Genomic DNA, 21030 nt, shown 5'->3' with positions numbered 1-21030 from the left:
TCCAAAGGTTGGTTCAGGCTGATACTGGAGCCCGTGGTTATGTAGGAAAAAAACAAAAATATGCCCCGAGACAGTATTATTAAATCCAGAGGGGAAAAAAAGGACTAATTCATCTTTCATAATGAAAAGGCCACTCACATTTTTGAGATTTTTAAATCTTGAATTTTATTATAAAACTCTACAGTGAAAGAATGTAAAGGCATTTCAGAAGCTGTTGACAAGTTAGCTCAGACTTACAAAGCTTCCATAACATACAGTAACACACCCACCCTCCCAAACCTAAAATGTATACCATCCCTAGCATAACTCAACATTTCACACACCTCAGGCATCAAATGCAGTAACAGGCCACAGGTATCTTCCAGGTGTGTTTAATTTCACCCCACCTAGCAGAGTTGTCAAGAGTTTTATTCACTGTGAACCCTCATTTCGAAACCAAAGATGCAAATTCAAAAAGACATCTGTCATTCAGATAAGAAATGCGAATCTTTAGGATTTTATATTTAGGATACATGTTTCTTCAATCACCATGTTTTGTTTTTGTTTGTTAAACAAAGAATCACCGCTTCTCCTCGGTCATATTTTCATTCAGAAATGAGTCTGGCTACAGGCTGACATAGCGGACAAGAAAACAGTGTGTGCGTGTGGGGGGGGGGGTTAATAAGACGCCTCATCAGCTATTCATCAGATGACTGGGCCGTTTTCATGATGCTTTAGGAATCCGAGACCTGCTTCTCCCCCAGCGCTGTAAATGTCTTTCAACAGCCCTGTGATGAAAGGGTTCCCCTTGCCCATCCTCAGACCGTCGCTTCTGAAAGAACACATTCACCCCTCTTTCACCCGGGTGTCCCCCCTCTTCATCAAGGCCCAGGCTGCCACGGGCAGGAGCGACAGGAAGCCCGAAGAGGCCACCAGCTCTGGCTCGGCCCAGCACGGCCAGGCCTTGATTCGCGTTGCTAGGCAACCAAGTTGTTGTGCCCGCTGCCCACCCCTTGCACCGCCTCCCTTTCCCCACAGGCGTCAATAAACCCCCCCCTTCCTCAGAACACTGAATCCGGCCTCCCAACAGTAGTGAAAAGTCACAGAGGCTCACACTGTTAAACTTCATTTCACACGAGGCTCCAGGTTCTCCAGGAACGGGCGCGGGGGATCGGGGCGGGCTCCGTCGTCCCCTGGAGCGAGATGCGAAATCCGAATCTCTCGCCGCGCCGTCGCTCCCCCAGGGCCCCAGGGCCCGCTGGTGAAGTCCGAACGGGGAGAAGAGCACGACCGCAGGACTGGAGAGGCCAGGTCCGTCCTCGTGGCAAACTCGGGGGAAAGCCCAGGTGGCGCACCCATTACCCTACCCCTTTACTACTTTACAACGGAAATTAAAAAAAAAAAAAAAACCGCCAACAAGATACACTTTTTCCAAACCATTAAATTACAATGAAAGGAGGAGAAAAAAAAAAAAAAAGACAAATATCTTCGAGAAAGAAATACTGCAAAAACACAGTATGCGAGAATGACTTGTGTGCATCAGTTGCTCAGGACAGCAAGCGGTCTACCCTCCCAAGCCCTTGAGTCCCACTGGCCAGCGCCAGGCCTCTACTGCTGCCCCTCCTTCTTCTCCTCGCCGCTGGCGCCGGAGCCGGAGCCGCCGTCGCCGCCGCTGCTGCTGCTGCCCTCCCTCTCCGACGCCATCTGGAAACCAGAGGAGAGCCACAGGTCAGGTCTTTCCGAAGCTGCAGCGAGCGGGATACCCCCCCTGGGTGCTTGCACTGAGCATCAGGTGCACCGCGTGTGGAAAAGAACCCGGCCCTTTGGGTCCTGCAGCTGCCTCTGAACACAGGTCACACGTGAAGCCACCTGGTCTCCTCGCGCACTGTGCACAGCCACGCCGCCGTTCAAAAAGACTATTCATTTACAAAGGAGGTGGGGGGGGGGTGACAATTTAACATACTATTTAACAAAAAAGACAACTCAAGAGTGCACTTTAGAACATTAATAAAGGCACATTTTCATTTGCCTTCACCTTCTTACCAACCCAGACCAATTATCCAAGAAGGGTAAATTAATAACTGGTGAAAAGACGATGGCTAAAAACCGTACTCTGAAATTAAACGATGACCGATCTTTAATTCTTAATTCAACCCAGAGTGATTTAGATCTTCTCTCTATTCACCTGGGACTTGCACTCCAGTCATCAGACGTGAAGTGCCCTCTTCAGGGGAGCAACAGAAGTGTTCTACACCTGGGATTTGAACCCACGACTACCCAGTTTGGAGCCCAGAGCCCTGTCTGCTACCCCACACTGCCAAGCCTGGTTAAGGGCCCCTCACCTTCTTGTAGGCCATCTCGAACAGCTTGAGGGAGGCCTGCTGCAGGTTGGAGGCCGCCTGCTTGATGCTCTCCCCCGTCTCGCTGTCCTTCCGCGACAGCAGCTCTCGCACTTTGGCGATCTCTTCTCTGAGCTTGTTGCACTTCGGGGGAAAACGGGGAGAAAGAGGAAAAACACACGTTGATACGCGCAGGCGAACGGGGGGGGGACAAACTCGGCTTTTCTTGGTCACGGACAACCGTTGAAGACGTCCGCAAAAGCCCCCCCAAAAAATGAGAGAAACGGGGCAGAGGAGTGGACCAAAGAAAGTGTTCAGAAATCCTGTCTCCTCAGACAAGTGAGCCACAACCCCAGACACTTTCATGACATTTTAACATTTACAAAACTACAAACAGAAAGCTTACAGCATCACTTTGGGTAAAACAGTATTGAAAAGGGGGCGACTTCACTTTATCTCAAGACCCATCAGACCTCCGCTAAACACAAACAGTTCTGCAGAAGAAGTCAGTTGTCACATTCATGGCACAGCTCTTCACTAAGAGGCACTGAGCTCTCCTGCTGCTCCCAACGAGAGACACACCTCATCAGCAGGGAGCTGGTCCTTAAACTCCTCCATCTTGGACTCGGTGTCATGGACGATACCCTCCGCCATGTTCACAGCCTCTACACGTTCCTGGGCAAAGCACAAAAAAAAAAAACAGTCACACACGCTATGCCATGTTAACAGTCTAAAACCTGCTCGCTGTTGAAACAGATGCCTAAAACCAATTCCCAGATCTTGCTTCGGCAGGATTTGGGTTCTGAATGCACCAGTTCACAGATTCAAAAAGGCACAGTGTAGCTCAGTGCAGTGTTGAAATAAGTTTTGCTGTGGAGGCACCTGGAGAGCTGAAACCAGAGAGGCCAAGGTCCATCTGCTGGATGGACATTCCTAAGTCTCTTTAGGCCCTAGATTTGACTGTAAGTAACAACCTACGTCCTAGAGTCGACTTGGCACAAACATTTAAACCTTAACACAGAATACGAACTCCACAGATTGTTCAACTGGTCCGAGAAATGTCACACGCTCTACAGGTGCCCCCTGCCAGCCCAATAAATTTCTGACCATCTCCGAATCGCAACAGATGCGTTAACCCAGAGCGAACTCTGAAGCATCCCCTTTTGTGCATCGTTGGTGTGTGCTTTCCGAAAAGCGTCAAGCTGCCCCCCTGGGGAAGAGGAGCGATGGGAATCGGGACCGCACTGCGCTCAGGAAAAAGAGCAGCTCTCCTGCAACCACACCCCCTACCCACCTTCCTCCTCCTGTCCTCCTCGGCGTACTTCTCTGCGTTCTTAATCATGTTCTCGATGTCATCTTTACTGAGACCCCCGGACGACTGGATCACGACTGTGGAAATGGCAAGGAAATCGCAAGCGTGACTGACCGTCGCTGACCCTCGACGCGAGGAGTTAAAACGTGAAAGAAAATCGTTGAAGAAACCAGCCTTAAAAACAATCTCACGCTCATCACACATTATAACGCCAAATCAAGAAATTAAATAACCAATAAAGCTGGCGATTTTTTAAATTCCGATATTCCTAAAACAATTGAAATCCTCCTGGTGTCATAGCAGTGTCTGTGCTCAGTGGTAGAAACTCTCTCCCCGGTTTTGGGTCAGAATGATGTGTTGATAGAAAGCATCACAGCACAGCTGCTACAGGAGACGAGACAGATCCACTATGAGATTAGAGTAAAAATGCGTCCTTACTCTGCTGTTCCCGCCCGGTGCCCTTGTCCTTGGCGGACACGTGCACAATTCCGTTGGCATCGATGTCAAAGGTGACCTCAATCTGGGGCACCCCTCGGGGGGCAGGGGGGATCCCCACCTGGAGAGACGAGACGAGACCGCATTGGGATGAGAGGGGCGGACAGACCGGCGATGCTATGCAATGGCTGACAGATCAGCTGGCTCCTTCAAGCCAAACATCAGCTGGGTCATGAACCTTGGGGAGCCGTTAAGGTACATGAAGTCGGAAAAAATACTAAGGCATGAAATCACAGATGAGTGATGGGGGGCTGGGGGGCTGTTAATAACCCAGCCCCACCCCGCACGGCGATGAAAGAGAGGCGACGCCTACCAGAGTGAACTGGCCCAGAAGCTTGTTGTCGGCTGCCATATCTCTCTCGCCCTGGCACACCTTGATCTCCACCTGCGTCTGCCCGTCGGCGGCGGTGGAGAACACCTGTGGGCAGGGAGACGGGGTAAAGACACTGTTACAGATCAAGGAACTGTCATGCACCCCTGCAGGGGGTCTCCGTGTACCCCAGGCATCCCGATCCTAGAGACCCACACTCATGTCGGTTTCTGTTCTGTTCTGGCCAAGCTGACAGCTCCACCACTGAATTTTCATTGGACTCAATCACAGGATGAAACTGCACTGCGTGACTGTTTTCAGATTTTACACTCCTTGGAGGCAGCCCTTTACCAATTGCATTCCCTAATTAAAATCTAATCCCAGGCTCCTGAGCTGACAAAGTCATGTTGTAACGAGCTGACAAAGCAATGTTTTGCTAATGTTCCAATCAAGCAGCTCATTAATTCAATTAAGGCTTCAATGAGGTAATTAAGCTGGGCTGGAATGAACACCAGCAGGCGAGTGGGCCTCCAGGAGCGGCTCCGCAGGGAGGGCAGAGCGGGGTCCCCACCTGGCTCTTCTTGGTGGGGATGGTGGTGTTGCGGTTGATGAGCTTGGTGAAGACCCCCCCCAGGGTCTCGATGCCCAGCGACAGGGGGGTGACGTCCAGCAGCAGCACGTCCGTGACGTCCCCCGCCAGCACCCCGCCCTGGATGGCGGCCCCGATGGCCACCGCCTCGTCGGGGTTCACCGACTTGCTGGGGGCGCGGCCGAACAGGTCCTGCACGGTCTGCTGCACCTGGGGCGGGACACCGGAGCAGGCGTCAGACTCCGCAGAGACGCACGTCCGCAATTGTAGGATAAAGTGAAACACAATCAAGCCAAAGACGGCAAGCAGTTTAAATACATTAAGCAGAAGTGATGAAGTTCGGCTTTGCTGGTCCACACAGAAAACTCGTTAAGGCTGGTTAATTCTTCCAGGTTTTCTGCCAGTGAGCACCCCCCAGTCTAGGGCTGACCCCAGCGTGTGGGTCTCCCGCTCAGTCGAACGCTGCTGGGCGCGAGGGAATTTAAAGCACATCTGCACAACTTATATTTTCCACGATGAGCACAACTTGCTCTGTTCTGCTTCCCTAGCTCTGAATAAGACTCCTTTGCTAAATGCTTGTCATTTCAGTTACAACTGTTTCCTGCATTCAATCAGAAGAGGTACACTGGCAGCAGGGGAAATGGAGAACACACATTGAATCGAAGTTGCCTACACAAAGAGTGTACTCCGCCACATTACGGCAGTCAAGCGGACTAGATGTTGAACACTAATAAAGTGGAGGCTGGTTAGAACATGTTTTTTAGCTGTGTGTCCTTCGCTGGTGCAATGGGTCTGCTCTGACGGCACTCAGTGACCCTGCTCACCCGCAGCTCTGTCTTCATTGACAGCCGTTTTCCTTACCACAGTCCAGAATTTTTAATTTTGCTCCTGACGAGTGGGGGGGGGGGGGGGGCTTTATCAAGAACAACTTCTGGAACAGACAGGAAAGGTCACAAAATCGTGGCCCCAGACCACACGTGCAAGAAACGGAAATCCACTTCGGTTAAACCCGATCTGGCCATCGGAGAGGCCCGGCGAGCCCAGGGGCGCAGCGGTTACCTTCGGCATGCGCGTCATGCCGCCCACCAGCAGCACCTCTCCGATTTCGCTCTTGCCGACTTCCGCGTCCTGCATGGCCTTCTGGCACGGAGCCACGGTCCGGCGGATCAGGTCGGCCACGATGCCCTCGAACTGAGAGCGGGTCAGCTTCATGTTCAAGTGCTTGGGGCCGGAGGCGTCCATCGTCAGGTAGGGCAGGTTGATGTCGGTCTGCGTGGAGCAGAGAGAGAGACGGGCCGGTTAGCAGCGCCCTGCTGATTTAGCCCGAGACCAAGACGACAGCCGACTTCCTGGCAGCGCAGATCAGCTCCTGACCTCGGTGCTCTTTAAACCTTTAGAGCCGGGAAAGGCTTGGTCTTCTCCAATTACATAATCGAGGGCTCAGGTACAAAGAAAACCAGAACCCTTTTGGCCCTCCAGGAACTGGAGTTGTGCACCCCTCTCTTATGCCCGATACACAAGCAGAATGTGAAAGGACACCCAAAAAATAAAACTGCACCACTAACACAGCATTTTAAAATATCCTCAGAAATGCTAAAAAACAGACCTCCTCCTGGTGTGAAAATATTCACAGAAATAAAAGCAGCAGCTAATGAAGGCCACCAGGGAAAACAGTCCTTTCTAACCTTATAATCTGTGTGCCCCCAGACTAGGGCTGCCCCCAGTGTTGGAGGGCAGCCCACTCTCGGAGGGGCAAAGCACTGCCACAGCCCGGCACCAGCAGCCGCTAAAACAGCGCCTCCTAGAGCCCGACCACACAGGCAGCGCCTTCCTCTCCCAGCGGAGTAACACCGGCGCAGGCACGGCAGCACGCCTGCGCAGCTGACTGCCACTGGGATGAGCAGGCGAAGAGCCTCTGATGTGAAACAACCAGTTGCACAGGAGGCCAAAATCCAGAACTATCAATCATTTACCCCACAGATCTCTGGAATATAATATCCCACGCACCTGCACTACCGGGGACTCCCAGGTCTTGTGTTGGGACTAATCCTACAATCAATATAAATTTCACTGTAGCAAACTTATAGCACAGACTTAAAACACGACTGGAGGAGAAAACCATGGGACAGGTGGACAGAATATAAAAAGAAACTAACGGGGACCAATATTTTAAACTCTTCAAGTTCCTGCAACACAAGACTGAAGACTGCTGGCGAGAAGGGGCTTGGGAGACAGCCGGGATAATCAGGAAGAAAGATTGACCTGTAGGGAGGAGGACAGCTCGCACTTGGCCTTCTCCGAGGCCTCCCTCACTCGCTGCAGGGCCATGCTGTCTTTAGTCAGGTCCACGCCAGACTGCAAGACAAAAGGCATCAGACACAACCTAGTTAAAGTTCAATCACATAATCCCGCCCGTCACCAGCCCCACTCCATTCACATCACAGAGGCTGTGTTTCCGTGAGCACAAGAGAGAACTGAAGGGGAAAACAAAAAAATCTGGGTAATGAATTTACCAACATATTAAGAGGTCCTTGAACAAGCAACAACTGTAATGTGGATGTGAAACACACTGAGATTCAGATGATTTCAATTAAGGGAACTGGTCCTTCAAGGCTGAAAGAAATCTTAATTTGAAATTTACATGAAAATGAAAATTAAATTAGTTAACAGTTCAGTTCACCTAGGAGCAGTCAAACAGGCAGCATTCTGTTTCGGGTCTTTACAAACTGAGGAGTTAAAGGCTGCCTATTGAATCTGCTGGACTGAGACATACGCATCCAGACACCCTTGCTCTGGACTGATGGAGATCTTATAAAGAAATATCTAGGACTCCCGATAGAGCTGCGCCCAGTGCATAAAGATCACAGCACGCAGACTGAAACCCTTCCCAAAGAACAATGAAATTACAGCAAATCGTGCATCTGCTTGCAAGCCCACACAGGATCACGTGTCCGCACAAAAATATCTCACTCTTCACACCAACCTCTCTCTTGAACTCCTTGACAATGTGCTTCAGCAGGGCCTGGTCGAAGTCCTCCCCGCCCAGGAAAGTGTCCCCGTTGGTGGACTTCACCTCGAACACCCCCTTCTGGATCTCCAGGACGGAAATATCAAAGGTGCCACCGCCCAGATCATACACTGCAATTCTGAAGAAGCAAGACAGCGAGACACACGTACAGACAGTCATGAGAGGCTGTGCGTGCTCTTTATGTGATGAGAAGGGATTTAATAAGTTCAGCTACTTGGAGCTGCACACTGGAGGCAGTTATTTACACAAAGGATTGTGGGACAATAGAACAAGCTACAACGCCATGCTGAAGCTGGTTCTCGGCTTCTTTTAAGGAACGTCTGGATGACATCCTTCGATCAATTAACTACTAACTACCGAACAGGCCTCCTGTTGTTTGTAACCAATCTTACCTTCTTACGATCCGAGACAATTTCTTGTAAAGGTGTTCTATAAAATTTTATACCAGGGCACCTCATTTCTCTAGTCCTACTTCCACACTTACATTCTGTCCTGGGACTTATCCAGCCCGTAGGCCAGGGCGGCAGCAGTGGGCTCGTTGATGACCCTCAGCACGTTCAGCCCAGCGATCTGACCGGCATCCTTCGTCGCCTGAAAACACACACCAAGAGTGTGAGAGCACCTCTGGACCTCAGCCTGCTGATCCAGACCTCTTTTTATCCATGAAGACCGTTCACAACTGGAGAAACGCGACGCAAAACTGCTCCCCTCCATCTCTTACAGGGCTGAAGTGCTGCGCTCGAGTGACTTCTGAATTCCCGGGCGAAGGCAACAGGTGCTCTTTACCTGTCTCTGGGAGTCGTTGAAGTAAGCAGGCACTGTGATGACTGCATTCTTCACGTTGTGGCCCAGGTAATTCTCTGGGGGGGAGGAGAACATGTACATTTCATTACACTGAGCCAAGACGATGACTCTAACTTTTTAATCTACCGCGACAAGGACTAACGAGCCTGGCGGATCGAAGAATCCCACACACTAACCATTCCTCCCATTTTTCTAGCACTTTATCTCGTGAGACCTAGAGGTGCTCGACATAGCAGGGGACCCATTTAACCACCCGCTGAGGTTCAGCTCCTGCCGGGGCGACTGTGGCTGCCACCACACAGCAGGCCAGGCGGAGGAGTGGCCGATTCCTTCATAGTGGATGAATTAAGGAGGCAGACTGGGTTAGCACAGGTAGCAAAAGCGGGGGATGTAGCCAGGACACCAGCGTGGACTCCCCCCACCCTTCTGATCTTTAACAGCTGAGGATCGGGACACCTCATTAGAGGTCTGTTACCCGACCCGTGTATGCCCGTGCAGACCCCTACACCTCATCCCTAGGACGGCACCTCCTACGCGCAGTACTGCACGCGCTTGCTCAAGGGTGTGGAAATCGTTGTGCGGGGGTGGGAACGGCGCCTCCTACTGGTGCACCAACACCACCTGCAGCAGCAGCAGCAGCCAGGGTTACCTCAGCTAATAGAACACGCACCTGCTGTCTCCTTCATCTTCATGAGGACGAATGCCCCGACCTGGCTGGGGGAGTACACCTTCCCATGCGCCTCCACCCAGGCGTCGCCGTTAGAGGCGCGGACAATCTTATAGGGCACGTTCTTCCTGCGGGACAAAGGCATGCATTCAGCGCGGTCAAAGCATTTGTTTTTGTTTACGAGTGGGCAAATCTCTCTAGGAAGCCTGTCAACTGGTCAACTGCAGGTATGAACTGACATAAGATGGGGGACCACCCACATAAAACGGCTTTTGATAGGTGCTTTCAAGTGACGAATGCCCCGGAGATACGCATTCAAAAAAGACCCAAGACTTACATGTCTTTCTGGACTTCCGGATCATCGTAGCGACGCCCAATCAGACGCTTGGTGGCGTACAAGGTGTTGCTGGGGTTGGTGACAGCCTGGCGCTTGGCTGGCATCCCCACCAGCCTCTCCCCGTCAGCGCTGAAGGCCACCACCGAGGGCGTCGTCCGTGCCCCCTCTGCATTCTCCAGCACCTGCCCCACAGAGCAGACACAGCCCGTCAATGCCCTTCTCCACCCAGCCCCTGAAGCTGCTCAACACTTCCATCGCTTCTTGAACTGATTCCCGTCACGCCCTACTTGCCTACTGTAGTTTGCTCGATAGATCCAGAATTCGGCAGTCAGAATCCTGACCAGGTAGTGCAAGTGATCACATCACTCCCATCCTGGGGTCCTTGCACTGGTTTCCTGGCAGGTTTTGTGTCGACCTCAAGATCCTCATACTCACCTATAAGGCACTACGTGACTTGGCACCTTTCTGAGCCACTACCGTCCTACTCCTCACCTCACAACCTTCGCTCTTCTAATTGTGATCTCCTATCTGCCCCCCAAGCCCGTCTACACTCTATGAGTGACAGGGCCTTCTCCTGTTATGCCCCATAGCTCAGGAACTCTATGCCTATGGATATCAGAGAGTCACCCCCCCGAGCTCTTTCAAACCCAGACTCAAAATCCTCATCTTAAGAAGGGCTTTTATTTAACTGGTCCTTTGTGTGCCTCTTTGCTTTCGTACTCTATTTTTGGCAGAACTGGTCGAGAACGCTCGAACCCGTGACTGAACAGATGATCGGAGGGGACCTGAGGATGCAGGACGCTGGACCCGTTCTCCTCGGTGCTCCAACGGCGAGTGTGAAGCCACAGGCAAGAACCTACACCGCCAGACTCGCTTACACAGGCGTCTGGCCCGTGTAATTGCTTCAATGACTTCAATTGCTGCTGAAGTCACTGACTTCAACAGCAATCCTTCCAGAGGTCTGAGCCAGCACACATCACACTACAGACAAGAGCACACCTTTCTGCGGATCCCGTTAGGCCCATTCAAGACCTTCAGGGAATGGACGTATTTTGTAGTGTCAGCGAGTCAAGCCCGAGGTTACCGGAAGAAGATGAGTGCAAAGCGGTCTCGCCCCCTTACCCTGGACTGTTTCCCCTCCATCACCGCCACGCAGGAGTTGGTAGTTCCCAGGTCAATACCGATGACCGAACCTTTGATGGCTTCTGACCTGTAACACAAACAGGACGCCCCAGTTCATACTCCGTGCTCCTCGCCGACCTCATGCTGCAACAGCACTGGGAAGACGAGAACCGTCCCCGCGGCACAGACAATCACACGTAACCCCTACTCACGCATAGTCACGCCGGGACACTGTCCGGACAGCATCTCCGCTCAGGGCGTTCCAGCACTCCTGCAAGACACAAAGCGATCGGGGTTAATGCAGCCCCCACGAGTGTACTGGAAACACAAGACGTCCCGTCACGTAACTCGTTCAACCCTCGAGTAAGCACCGAAGCTACGAAAATCCAGCACATACATGTACAACAGAGGGTAGTTGAAGCGTCATAACACGTACGCGCTGGGTTATCCGGCTCTGCACAGCTTGCAGCACCACGGTGATAATGAATGAAGGGATCGCCTCTCTCGCATATACACATCTACTGCTACATCTGTTCTCTTTCTTTTTCTTTTTCCCGTTTACAACCACTTTTGTGCAATATATGCCAGGGACCTGTGCAATACATTTATATTTATATTTATAGCTATGGTTACATCTATATTTATATTCATACGTGTGATACGATTTTCTGTGTACTGTTCTGTTCTAGTTTCCTCTTGTGTGTCCGGACTGTGAGTAACTCTTGTATTGTATTGTATTGTATATATTGTACTATTAGTATATAATTCGTTACACTGTGGCTGTGTTGTGTGTGTTAAGCTGCTGTTGCACTGCAATTTCCCTCACGGGATCAATAAAGTATCTATCTATCTCTACAGCGCTTCAGGGACATGCCGTTGAAGGTCACAAACGCTATCAACTAATTCGCCATCTTACGGGGCGACAACCACAGTGAGACCCGGGATACTAAAAGAAATGGAAGCATTGAGACTCCCCGCTTGGTCGTGTCGTTATAGCAGACTGAAGGTCGACAACATGTGCAGAACGTGGATGTTACACAAGCCGGAGCTGCGCCAGACGTCGTTCGGGCCCGGCCGGCTACACACACTTGAGTTTAGAGTTTGGGTTTTTATTTTTAATATCGTCGTAAACAAGCACTCGAATACTGATCTGGTACACAGCCTGTGAACTGGAGATATATATATATAGTCTCCTTTAAACATTCTTTATGGGTTCCTACAAGGCCTATTCAGCACCAAGCCCATATGTAATCTTAAAAAAAGAATCTTAAGAACTAAAAACGAGTTTCTACCTTTGCAAACGCCAAAGGAACTGAAATTATTTTTTCTAGAAAATGCCCTAAGCAATCTCTGCTGTCACTTGTCAGGATTCCACCGGCGAGTAATATGAAAGGGTGATCATGAAGACAACTGAACAGAACAGAAATGCTCGGAAACTGGACATATTTAAGTTGACTTTTATCAATGATCTTGCCACGGTAATCACTTTTTTCACTTACCCCGCGAACGAAAAAACTGACCGCATAGGTACAACATGTCCTTACAACCCCTAATCTTCTCCTATGACGTTCAGTACAGTTAATATTCGGGGGCATTCCTAGGAAAACAAAAAAAAACGCTCACCTTTCTCACAGCTGAGGACAAATTCCTGGAACAAGTCTTATGAGTGTGCAGGAGAGACCTTGTCGCGGTTTTGGCCACATTCAGCATCATGACGGCGACTCTGCTTTTTAAAATTAAAGGCCGGTGGAAGGATTTGACTCAGCTGGTCTAAATCTTTAGCGCAGCAAATATTTTTAAAAAACACGACAGACGCTTTACAAGCACAAATACCCTTTACGTCTTCGGGGGAAGGCAAAGTCAAGAGAAACGTGCAGCTTTCCTTAAGGGGGCAAATTAAATTCGTGCAAAAGGCTCAACCTCCCCTACAGCGTCTCGGCTTTCTGGAACTATCCAGCACACATGGGTTGCACCAGACAAGGCCAAAAGGACCTACGTATAGGTGTCTAGCAATTGCCTGTAGCAAATTACAAAATCAATGAGACTATTCGAAAGTCTTTCACTTAACACGAGACTGAATTCCACCAAAAATATGTTTTAAAATACTAATTGAATTATTAAAGAGCTCGATACGTTAGTATTAGCTTATTTCGTGTGGCGGAGTAGTGAAGCCAGCCTGGGTCCTCATGAAACACGCGACTGTGAAGGTCATGCGGGAAAGAGGGCAAAAGTTACGTCGGAGTTACATCATACCGTTTCTGTAGTTGTTAAAGGCTTAAAACGTGTTCCCTAAACTGGAAGACCTTTCTTTTGTCATCGGTGTTAATAAAACGCATGCTCTGGCTTGTTTGTTTGACAAAAACCGCTCCATTTCATGTCTTGACTAGATCACTGTATAATGATTTCTGATTGTATAAGTCTGATGTCAGAGAAAGGCTGTTTCACCGTTAAGTGAATTTGCTTAAGGTAACTGGGTGTTTCATACACATGTTTTTTTTTAAAAAAAACGAAATAAATCAGTTTTAATGTGTTTATAATTCTTCAGTTTCCAGGGCGCTTTTTGATGACGTGAAAAGTTATACGATATTGCAGCTAACATTTAAAATAGTTCTTCCATAATTCCGCATTAAATTTCTTACACGATACAATTAATACTCGGGGTGTACATTCTCTCATGTTTTCAAATCAGGATGGATGTAAAGAGCTTAATGACAGCAATGCTTGGACCTGTTGCACAAAACTCCTTCCCCTCAGGTGTAAGTGTGTTGCTAAAAGTAGCTGCAGACACTAATCCTCGTTGAAAGAAACCGTGTTCAATATTAAGAGGGCTTTCATGCAGACTGCTCTAGAAAGGACGTCACGAATCTTTTCGGTGGGTTGGATCAGTTATGGTTTTTGCTGAAGTCTTCGCGCGGTGTAAATGTTAACCCGAGGCTTGGCGAAGAATAAGCGCCCTCATGGGCTCTCAGACTCCGCCAGTGGTTTATCTTCTACTCCAGCAACACAGACGTGGGGAGGGAGGGCGAGCAGGATTTTATACTTGTCCGTATAGCTCGAATTCGTAGAGGGCTTGAAATGAAATTGATCCAGTGAAACCAATAAATACTTAAATTAAGATGAAGCCGAGCAGGACTGCCTGTTTTTATTTTCGCTCTGCTAATTGAATTAACCCAGTAAAACTAAAACTGGCCCTCTCCTGGTTCACCGTTTACCCAGGTAGGGTTAATCCGCGCTTTCAGACCAGGTCCCGGGTGAACCAAGGTCTACGCCGAAATACCAGTTTGAACCCGCAGAGGGCAGACTATTCACCATCTCGACTATAATAAGAGTAAGAGGTTTATTCCATGCTGAAAAAGAAGAAAGAAAACACAACGTTTCGGCCGTGGAGCCTTCCTCAGGTGCGACACATTATTCCTCTGATAGTATCCTAAAAAAATTAACCAACATTTTTGGTTAATTTTGGTTAACCAACAACCTTCAGGTGCGACACCTGAAGAAGGCTCTTCGGCCGAAATGTTGTGTTTTCTTTCTTTTTTTCAGCAGGGAATAAACCTTTACTTGTTCCTTTGCAGCCTATGCATGCTGATGCAGCTCCCCACCTGAACTATTATAAGAGTATGGCAGTTGGAGGAAGTGCTAGTTTAGCACTTGGAAGTTGGAGGGTGTTGGTTAATCTTTTTAGGATACTATCAGAGGAAATATGTAGGCTTATGCTGTTATTATTAAGCTATTGCTTATACAGTTAAGATCATTAGCTCCACATTCCATTCACACCGAATAGAAGAGTTTTGTTGACCACTTATTTTACTGATATAAGATCACTTTATTGGCCATATACAATTCCCTGTATTAGGAATTCATCTTTTTCACATACCTCAGCTTGCACTCCATGAGACACACAGACAGGGAGAGAACCCTGGGGTGAGAGCACAGGGTCAGCCATTGTACAGCGCCCCTGGAGCAGTTGGGGTTAAGGGCCTTGCTCAGGGGCCCAATGGAGTAGGACTCCTCTGCCGGCCACGGGATTTGAGCCGGCAACTTTCCAGTCACAGACGCAGATCCTGAGCCACAGTGCCACTGCTCTGCCCCGCCACTGCTCTGCGGAATCAACGGACTGGCACAAGAGCAACGTTAACAAAGGGCAAGTGGAAATGAATAGTATGTTTTTTGTTTCCTCTGGGTTTTGTGCACACATTCTGCGACCGCATTTATCTCCGTGCTCAATGGCAGATAACAGGATATGCTTGTTACGCTTGCGATTGCTCCTTTGGCCTAAGTCCTTTCTGATTTTCACATGCGTGGCTTACAAGTGCGATTCTGTGTTGTGCTGTTCTTGCGACCTCTTGTTTATTTCTTGTTTTTCGTGCTCTGCAGACACCTTTGAGGTTTTGGTACTTTGCTTTCCCATGTCTGGTGTCTGGTTATCACCTGCCCTCACATCTGTGCTCTGCGGGGTGTCTTTCATGCCTTGTTAATTGTTTTGAGAAACAACAATGCAGAAAAAAATCTTCTTCTAGCTAAAACACACACATACCAGCTTTTGGAAAGCAGCACAAAGATCTTGAAACTATATTCCACGTTGAACAGTGTTTACAGCGTGGACAGATCTTCACTGTCTTTCTACTTGAGCTGACTTGGTACAAAGGGGATGCTCACATACATAGACAGAGGGGTCACTATAACAACAATCAATAAGAAATGGAAGCTGTGTTTCTGAAATCAAACATGTATGTGATGAGAGTACCAGTACAGAGCAGTACCCAGTTATGAATGGGTGTTTCCTTACATGCATAACTAAATGCTACTCTAATCTGCCAATCACAACAAAAATGACTCCTGCAGTTTTCTGCAGGAGGCTGCTGTGTTTTGCCTATGCGTATAGTTTCACAGATTATTGATAAGAAACTGCCTCTTAACCCAAAGTGTTGGTAACACTCTGCTTTTTAGAGGTAAAATGAGTGATAGTCTCTACTTGGAAACAGGAGGAAAGTCCTTGTGTGCCACAAAGGTTAAAAGGGGATGACTTCATGCATTCTTGAGTACTTATTTCCTAAAATCAAAAATAGGGGAATTTAGAGAGAATAATAGATACATTCCTGAATTTTCTAGAGAGTCAGAAGCGTAAATTCAGGGAACTGCTTTATGAGGTGTAATACATTTAAGCTTTGTATACAATATATTTATGGGAAAGAAAAATGAACACCTGTACAATTTGCACTTTCTGCCAATGAATATGCCATTTGTGCAAACTACTTGGATTTTCTATCACATTTCTATGATTGTTATATTTTGGTCTTATATTTAATATTGAAAGAGCAATAAAGATATTGCTGATTGTTTCTTGTGTTTAATTGTTGTGAATATGTTGCTGTTCAGGTCTGACTGCAGCTCAGAAGCATCAGCCTGACCAGTTAACATAGCGAAACGACGATGCACGCCCGATTTTCTTCAGTGCCTAAAAACAGATCCCCATTCACAAACAAACGAAAAGGATTAGCTCACTACTGTGCAGAAGGCCGGTGTTCAGAGACGGAGAACCTCTGAAAGGCTGTGTGTTCACATGTTGGGGATTTGTCTGTGACTAAAGAGTGAAGTGCGATCGCGCTGATAGCATCTGCGTTCTCGGCTCTCAGGACCGGCCCAGTCACTGAAATCGCTCACAGGCAGGAAAGCCCCATGAAGCCTGAACACGGCAGCTGCAGAGATCCACTCACTCTGCAAAGGTGGGGAAAGGAAAAGGCGTCAGGCTGCCCTATTATCAAGCGGTTGCATCTCCTTTTCGTGTTTCTGTGTGGCGGCAGCACTTTACCTGGAAACCCGCCCTGCCTGCAGAGGGAGAGGAGAGCTGGTGGTGGAATCTGTGGAGGAGCCCTCAGGGTGCAAAAACCCCTCAGTGTAAAGGACCTTTCCTATTGCTGTGTCTGAGCCCTTGCAGGCCGCCATGTAGCTCTCTAGAACTGGGATTCCCCTGTAAGACAGCACGGCTGCTTTCTAAGGAATCCCATTATCTTAAGCGAGAGAGAAGCTGTGGGCCTTTCTATGGTCCCCAGAAAGGGACCTTCACATCCAGTGGTGACAGAGGAAACTAGCTGAACGACAAGCCCTCATACCTTATCTTCTAGTGATCATTGGACCTTCCCAGTATCAGAGGTGACAGATATGACCCCGGTGGAAAAACAGTTTTTTTTTTGGTGCACAGAAAACATGCTGATGTTATTAACGCCCAGGAATGTGTGGATGATTATGTACTAATTGGGGAAATTATTTTTTACTGAGAATAAGTTTTCAATTTTGCAGAGAACTGAAAAAAAAAATCCAGTCTGGTCACTAAGAGCTCCATCGCAGTGTACAACATTCGATGTGATGTGGTTGTGTGGGATTTGCGATACGTGCCATTAAACAAATTACTTTTCCCTGTCTTGTTCTGTTTCAGATTTAGCAAGTGCATGGAACATGCATGAAAAGCCTGACTCCTTCCAGAACTGGAACATTGCATGACTGGAAAATATGGGTTTGGGCTAACTTAGTATTCTTTTACATATTACATAAAAACCAAGCCACAAATCGTCAATTCCTTTTAATCCCTAATAGTTTTGCAATGTCAAAATCCAGAACTGCCACCAGAATCATTCCCATGACTATCATAGAAAACTGAGCTTTCCTCTGGGCACGTATGGCACACGAGCTGTGACCCAGAGACAGGGCTTCTGCACTGACAGCCCTGCAGGCCGAAAGCCACCTCGCAGGTCGCCATCGACCACCTTGCTGGTGTCTGGACCTTGGCTCCTGTCTCACACTTGAAACAGGAAGACTGACTAGCCATATGGGAGGTCTCCTGCAGCCTAGTAAGCAGAAAAACAAAAGTAATCTGCACATGAGAGCGCATCTTGCACCTTCATGTGGAGCAATTCCAGGGTTGTGAAAGGGGACATTTTCACAGCTTTAATGGCAGTGTAGTATTTCCTGACATTTTAATTGTAGAAATAGGGAGACCAGATGATTCCATGTTCACCGAGACACTTGAAGACACTGCTTGGTTTGTTTTAAAACTGGTAGGAATTAATATACAAGTAAAAGGTTTATTCAGTGCTGAAAAGAGAAGAAAGAAAACACAACATTTAGGCTGTGGAGCCTTCTTCGGGTGTCAAGAAGACACCTAAAGAAGGCTCCACAGCCGAAATGTTGTGTTTCCTTTCTTCTCTTTTCAGCATTGAATAAACCTATTACTTGTTCCCTTGCAGCCTGCGCATGCTGACGCAGCTACCCACCGGAATTAATTAATGTAAGAAATAATTCATCTTGTGGCTTTCTCAGTACGACAAAGAGCCTGGGAATATATCTCTGCATCTGGGAATGTATCTGGCTGCTTTTCTCCAGAATAATTCCAGAACAGCAATATGCTTTTGGTAGGCTTAACATTGAGGCACAGAAATCCATCGATTTTCTTATTTATTTCTGTGCGTGTTTGTCCAGTTATCTTTTAACTGGTGTATAAATGTTGGGAAGAAGGTCCGTTTTATGGTACTGTCCAACAGGGTTGTCATGGAAATGGTGCTTTTGTGTTTGTTCTTTTGCTATAAACACAATGGAGGAGCTGGCAGAGTGATGCTATCAGTGTGGTGACACAGCTTTCACTTGTTCTTACTTGTGTGTTTTTTTGTCATTATCCATTGAGTCACTATGTGGCTGTGGTACTCAGCTACCTCCTCTGGCTCTGATAAGACACAGTGGAAGCCCTCTGTAGCTACAGCACACTGGTAGCTCAGTGTGACCCAGGCAAAAGCTTGATTCATGCTGAGGCAAGCACTTTCTTCCATACTTGACCCACCCATTTCCCTACAGTCATTGACAATTGGCTAATCGATAGATAATCATTCACATTCTTTTCTGTCAGCCCGGAGGTTGGGCCTGGGACTGGGTGTGTGGACCTTGTGGTATGAAATAACTCAAGTCATCCTCTGTGCTGAATCTCTCAGGCGAAATTGAACCAGAATGGTATGAACACACTGCCAACCCATACTGACTGTGGATTCAAGTCAGCTGGGTTCAAAAGGTGATTGGTCTTCCCACTATGCAGTTCTCTCTCCTCCCTGAAGTGAAGAGGCCGTTACTGTACTTCCGAAGAAAACCACTTCTTCATAGTTCTCAAACAATCCAAAAGAGCCCCTTTGTATAATGAAAACATACACAAGAAAGTGCTTTACATTAGTAATGATAATTAAAGTTTCTTGGAAATGTGTGTACGTGATAAATTTAGCTCTCCTCATTAGTCTCATTTCCACCTAAGAAAATGTTTTCAGAACAGTTTTCGTTATTAATCATAGCTCTTGCCCTTTTGTTTTTATTAATATTGTTGTATTGAGTAATTGTAGCTAGTACAAGCTTTATCGCTCTAAAGGTTAAAAATATAAAGCTGTACAAGCAATACTGTATATTATGCTTTCTTCTTTACGTATAACTAACACAATTGTTCTAAAAAACTGCTGTTTTTTTTAGGTGGACATATTGCCTAACAGGAAAGGTTCCCCTCTTCTTTTGTAACAGCAAACTTGACAACAAACATTGTATTAATCCTAATGACTTATATGTATACCGTACATGACCCCAGAGAAAAGCGAAAATTCCCCATTGAGAAGAGAAAAGCGATATTCCCCATATCTTGACCTGGAGAGCCACAGGATTTTGTGATCTTTGTCCGTATTCTTACTTGTCATTTTCCAGGTTTTTAAGCATGAATGTGGCTCTCGGCGAACAGCAGGCCGAAGAATGCCTCAATGAAAAGTTAGAAGGAGGTTGTTCAACATTGCCTGCTTCACAAAGAGAAAGACTTATCTGGTAGACAGGAAAGAAAACGCCCAAAGCACCCGCGTGCTAGCGTTTGTTGCTGGCATATTTTTGTGATTCTCTAGCGTGTGCAAACACTAAAGTGAAATGAGGAAGTCGCAGACGGACGACCTAAAAGGCTCCATGAAGCCATATCGCCGCGTGGACAGGGAAATAGGCTCTTGATATGGCCCCGCTGTGCCAGCGTAAAACAGAAAAAGGGAAGAAAATAAAAAAAAGGCACGGTCTCTCAGAAACCCGTGGCCTTGTCGTCACAGTATTGAAGTGTTTCTCGTTCGGACCCAGTTCCCGCCGTTCCAGCCGCTTGTGGGTGAATTAATACAGAGAAAGGTATGTAGGGAACCTCCGTGAAAATTCACGCAAGGGACGCACCGGCAGCTAAGTGCGAGACTGGAAAGCGGCACAGCGTCCCACTGTGAAAATCCATTTACGGAAAAAACTGCGAGCGCCCCGATCAGATAAAGGAACCTAACAATTTTGATGAAGATGACTATGGGGGTTGATAGCATCACAGCGTGGGAGTTCCTTCAAACAATGGAAAATGGTAATAAGCTTAATAAATATGAAAGTACCTGTTTTTTGATAATGTTTGCCAACCCCAGTTACAAGTCCTCACCGTTGTCAAAGAAAAAAAAACCAAAACGCCGAATGGTTTCTGTAAGTCAGCTTTGTGGAGGCCGGCTGACAACGAAACAGAGAAATACCCTCAGTGGTAGCGCCAGCGCCAGGAAACTTCTCTGTGGGATACAGCTCTCAAAAGCTGCAAACGTTGGCGGTCAGGTTTGTTTAGGTGTTGGCTGAAATAGGTGCTGTGCATTAGAGCCAACATAACAGATGACAGCAAAGACTAGACAAAGTAGCTCCTTCTTTTTCCCCACAAACTGGCTGGAAAAATCCGACAGGACAACGTATTTTCAAGTTGATCCCAGAAACGGCTGAAAAAATAAGGGTGTTGCCTGTGATCCCTCATGCCGACCTAATATAGTGCCTGCAGCTTTGTTCCGTGGGTCTGCTGTCACAGAAAGTGAAACAACCAATGACGTTTGTTTTGAAGGGTCAAAAGGGAAGGTGAAATGTTGGGTCAGAGTGTCCCATGTTATTTTATAAAGTTAAAAACCCACTGAAGCTCAGCAGGTGTGAGCCTGGTCAGTGCCCCGATGAGAGACCTCCTGGGAAAGCTAAGGTTGCTGCTGGAAGAGATGTT

At 47.7% G+C, this 21030-nt stretch overlaps 1 protein-coding gene and 2 non-coding genes across 3 annotated transcripts; all 3 read right to left on the bottom strand.

Annotated features, from left to right (window-relative positions):
* Positions 1–139: 139 nt before the first annotated feature.
* On the bottom strand, positions 140–12960 carry hspa9 (heat shock protein family A (Hsp70) member 9). Its single transcript, XM_088604679.1, has 17 exons — positions 12606–12960; positions 11195–11253; positions 10983–11070; positions 9861–10042; positions 9527–9651; positions 8839–8912; positions 8537–8643; positions 8008–8170; positions 7287–7379; positions 6084–6293; positions 5007–5234; positions 4439–4543; positions 4069–4186; positions 3613–3707; positions 2901–2993; positions 2322–2462; positions 140–1683 (listed from the first exon to the last, which is right to left on the bottom strand). Exons 1-17 carry the CDS (start codon positions 12693–12695, stop codon positions 1588–1590), a joined length of 2067 nt encoding a protein of 688 aa, XP_088460805.1. The 5' UTR covers positions 12696–12960; the 3' UTR covers positions 140–1587.
* Positions 3938–4009, bottom strand: LOC148650656 (small nucleolar RNA SNORD63). Its single transcript, XR_015926248.1, has one exon. It is a non-coding gene; the product is annotated as a small nucleolar RNA SNORD63 (small nucleolar RNA).
* On the bottom strand, positions 6717–6920 carry LOC148650655 (small nucleolar RNA SNORA74). The gene has a single exon (XR_015926246.1). It is a non-coding gene; the product is annotated as a small nucleolar RNA SNORA74 (small nucleolar RNA).
* Positions 12961–21030: the final 8070 nt, after the last annotated feature.

Source organism: Lepisosteus platostomus, chromosome 13 (genome assembly GCF_059453375.1).
Source record: "Lepisosteus platostomus isolate fLepPlt1 chromosome 13, fLepPlt1.hap1, whole genome shotgun sequence".
NCBI classification, from domain to species: domain Eukaryota; kingdom Metazoa; phylum Chordata; class Actinopteri; order Semionotiformes; family Lepisosteidae; genus Lepisosteus; species Lepisosteus platostomus.
The sequence above is the reverse complement of the archived record's forward strand: the minus strand, read 5'-3'. Positions and strand labels throughout refer to the sequence as shown.

Excerpts from the sequence above, each read along its gene's own strand:
- hspa9 (XM_088604679.1), bottom strand. The coding sequence starts at position 12,695 with ATGATGCTGAATGTGGCCAAAACCGCGACAAGGTCTCTCCTGCACACT. Across the intron at positions 4,187-4,438 it reads TTCTGGGCCAGTTCACTCTG|GTGGGGATCCCCCCTGCCCC; the intron begins GTAGGCGTCGCC and ends TCGTCTCTCCAG. Across the intron at positions 2,463-2,900 it reads ACCAGCTCCCTGCTGATGAG|TGCAACAAGCTCAGAGAAGA; the intron begins GTGTGTCTCTCG and ends TTTCCCCCGAAG.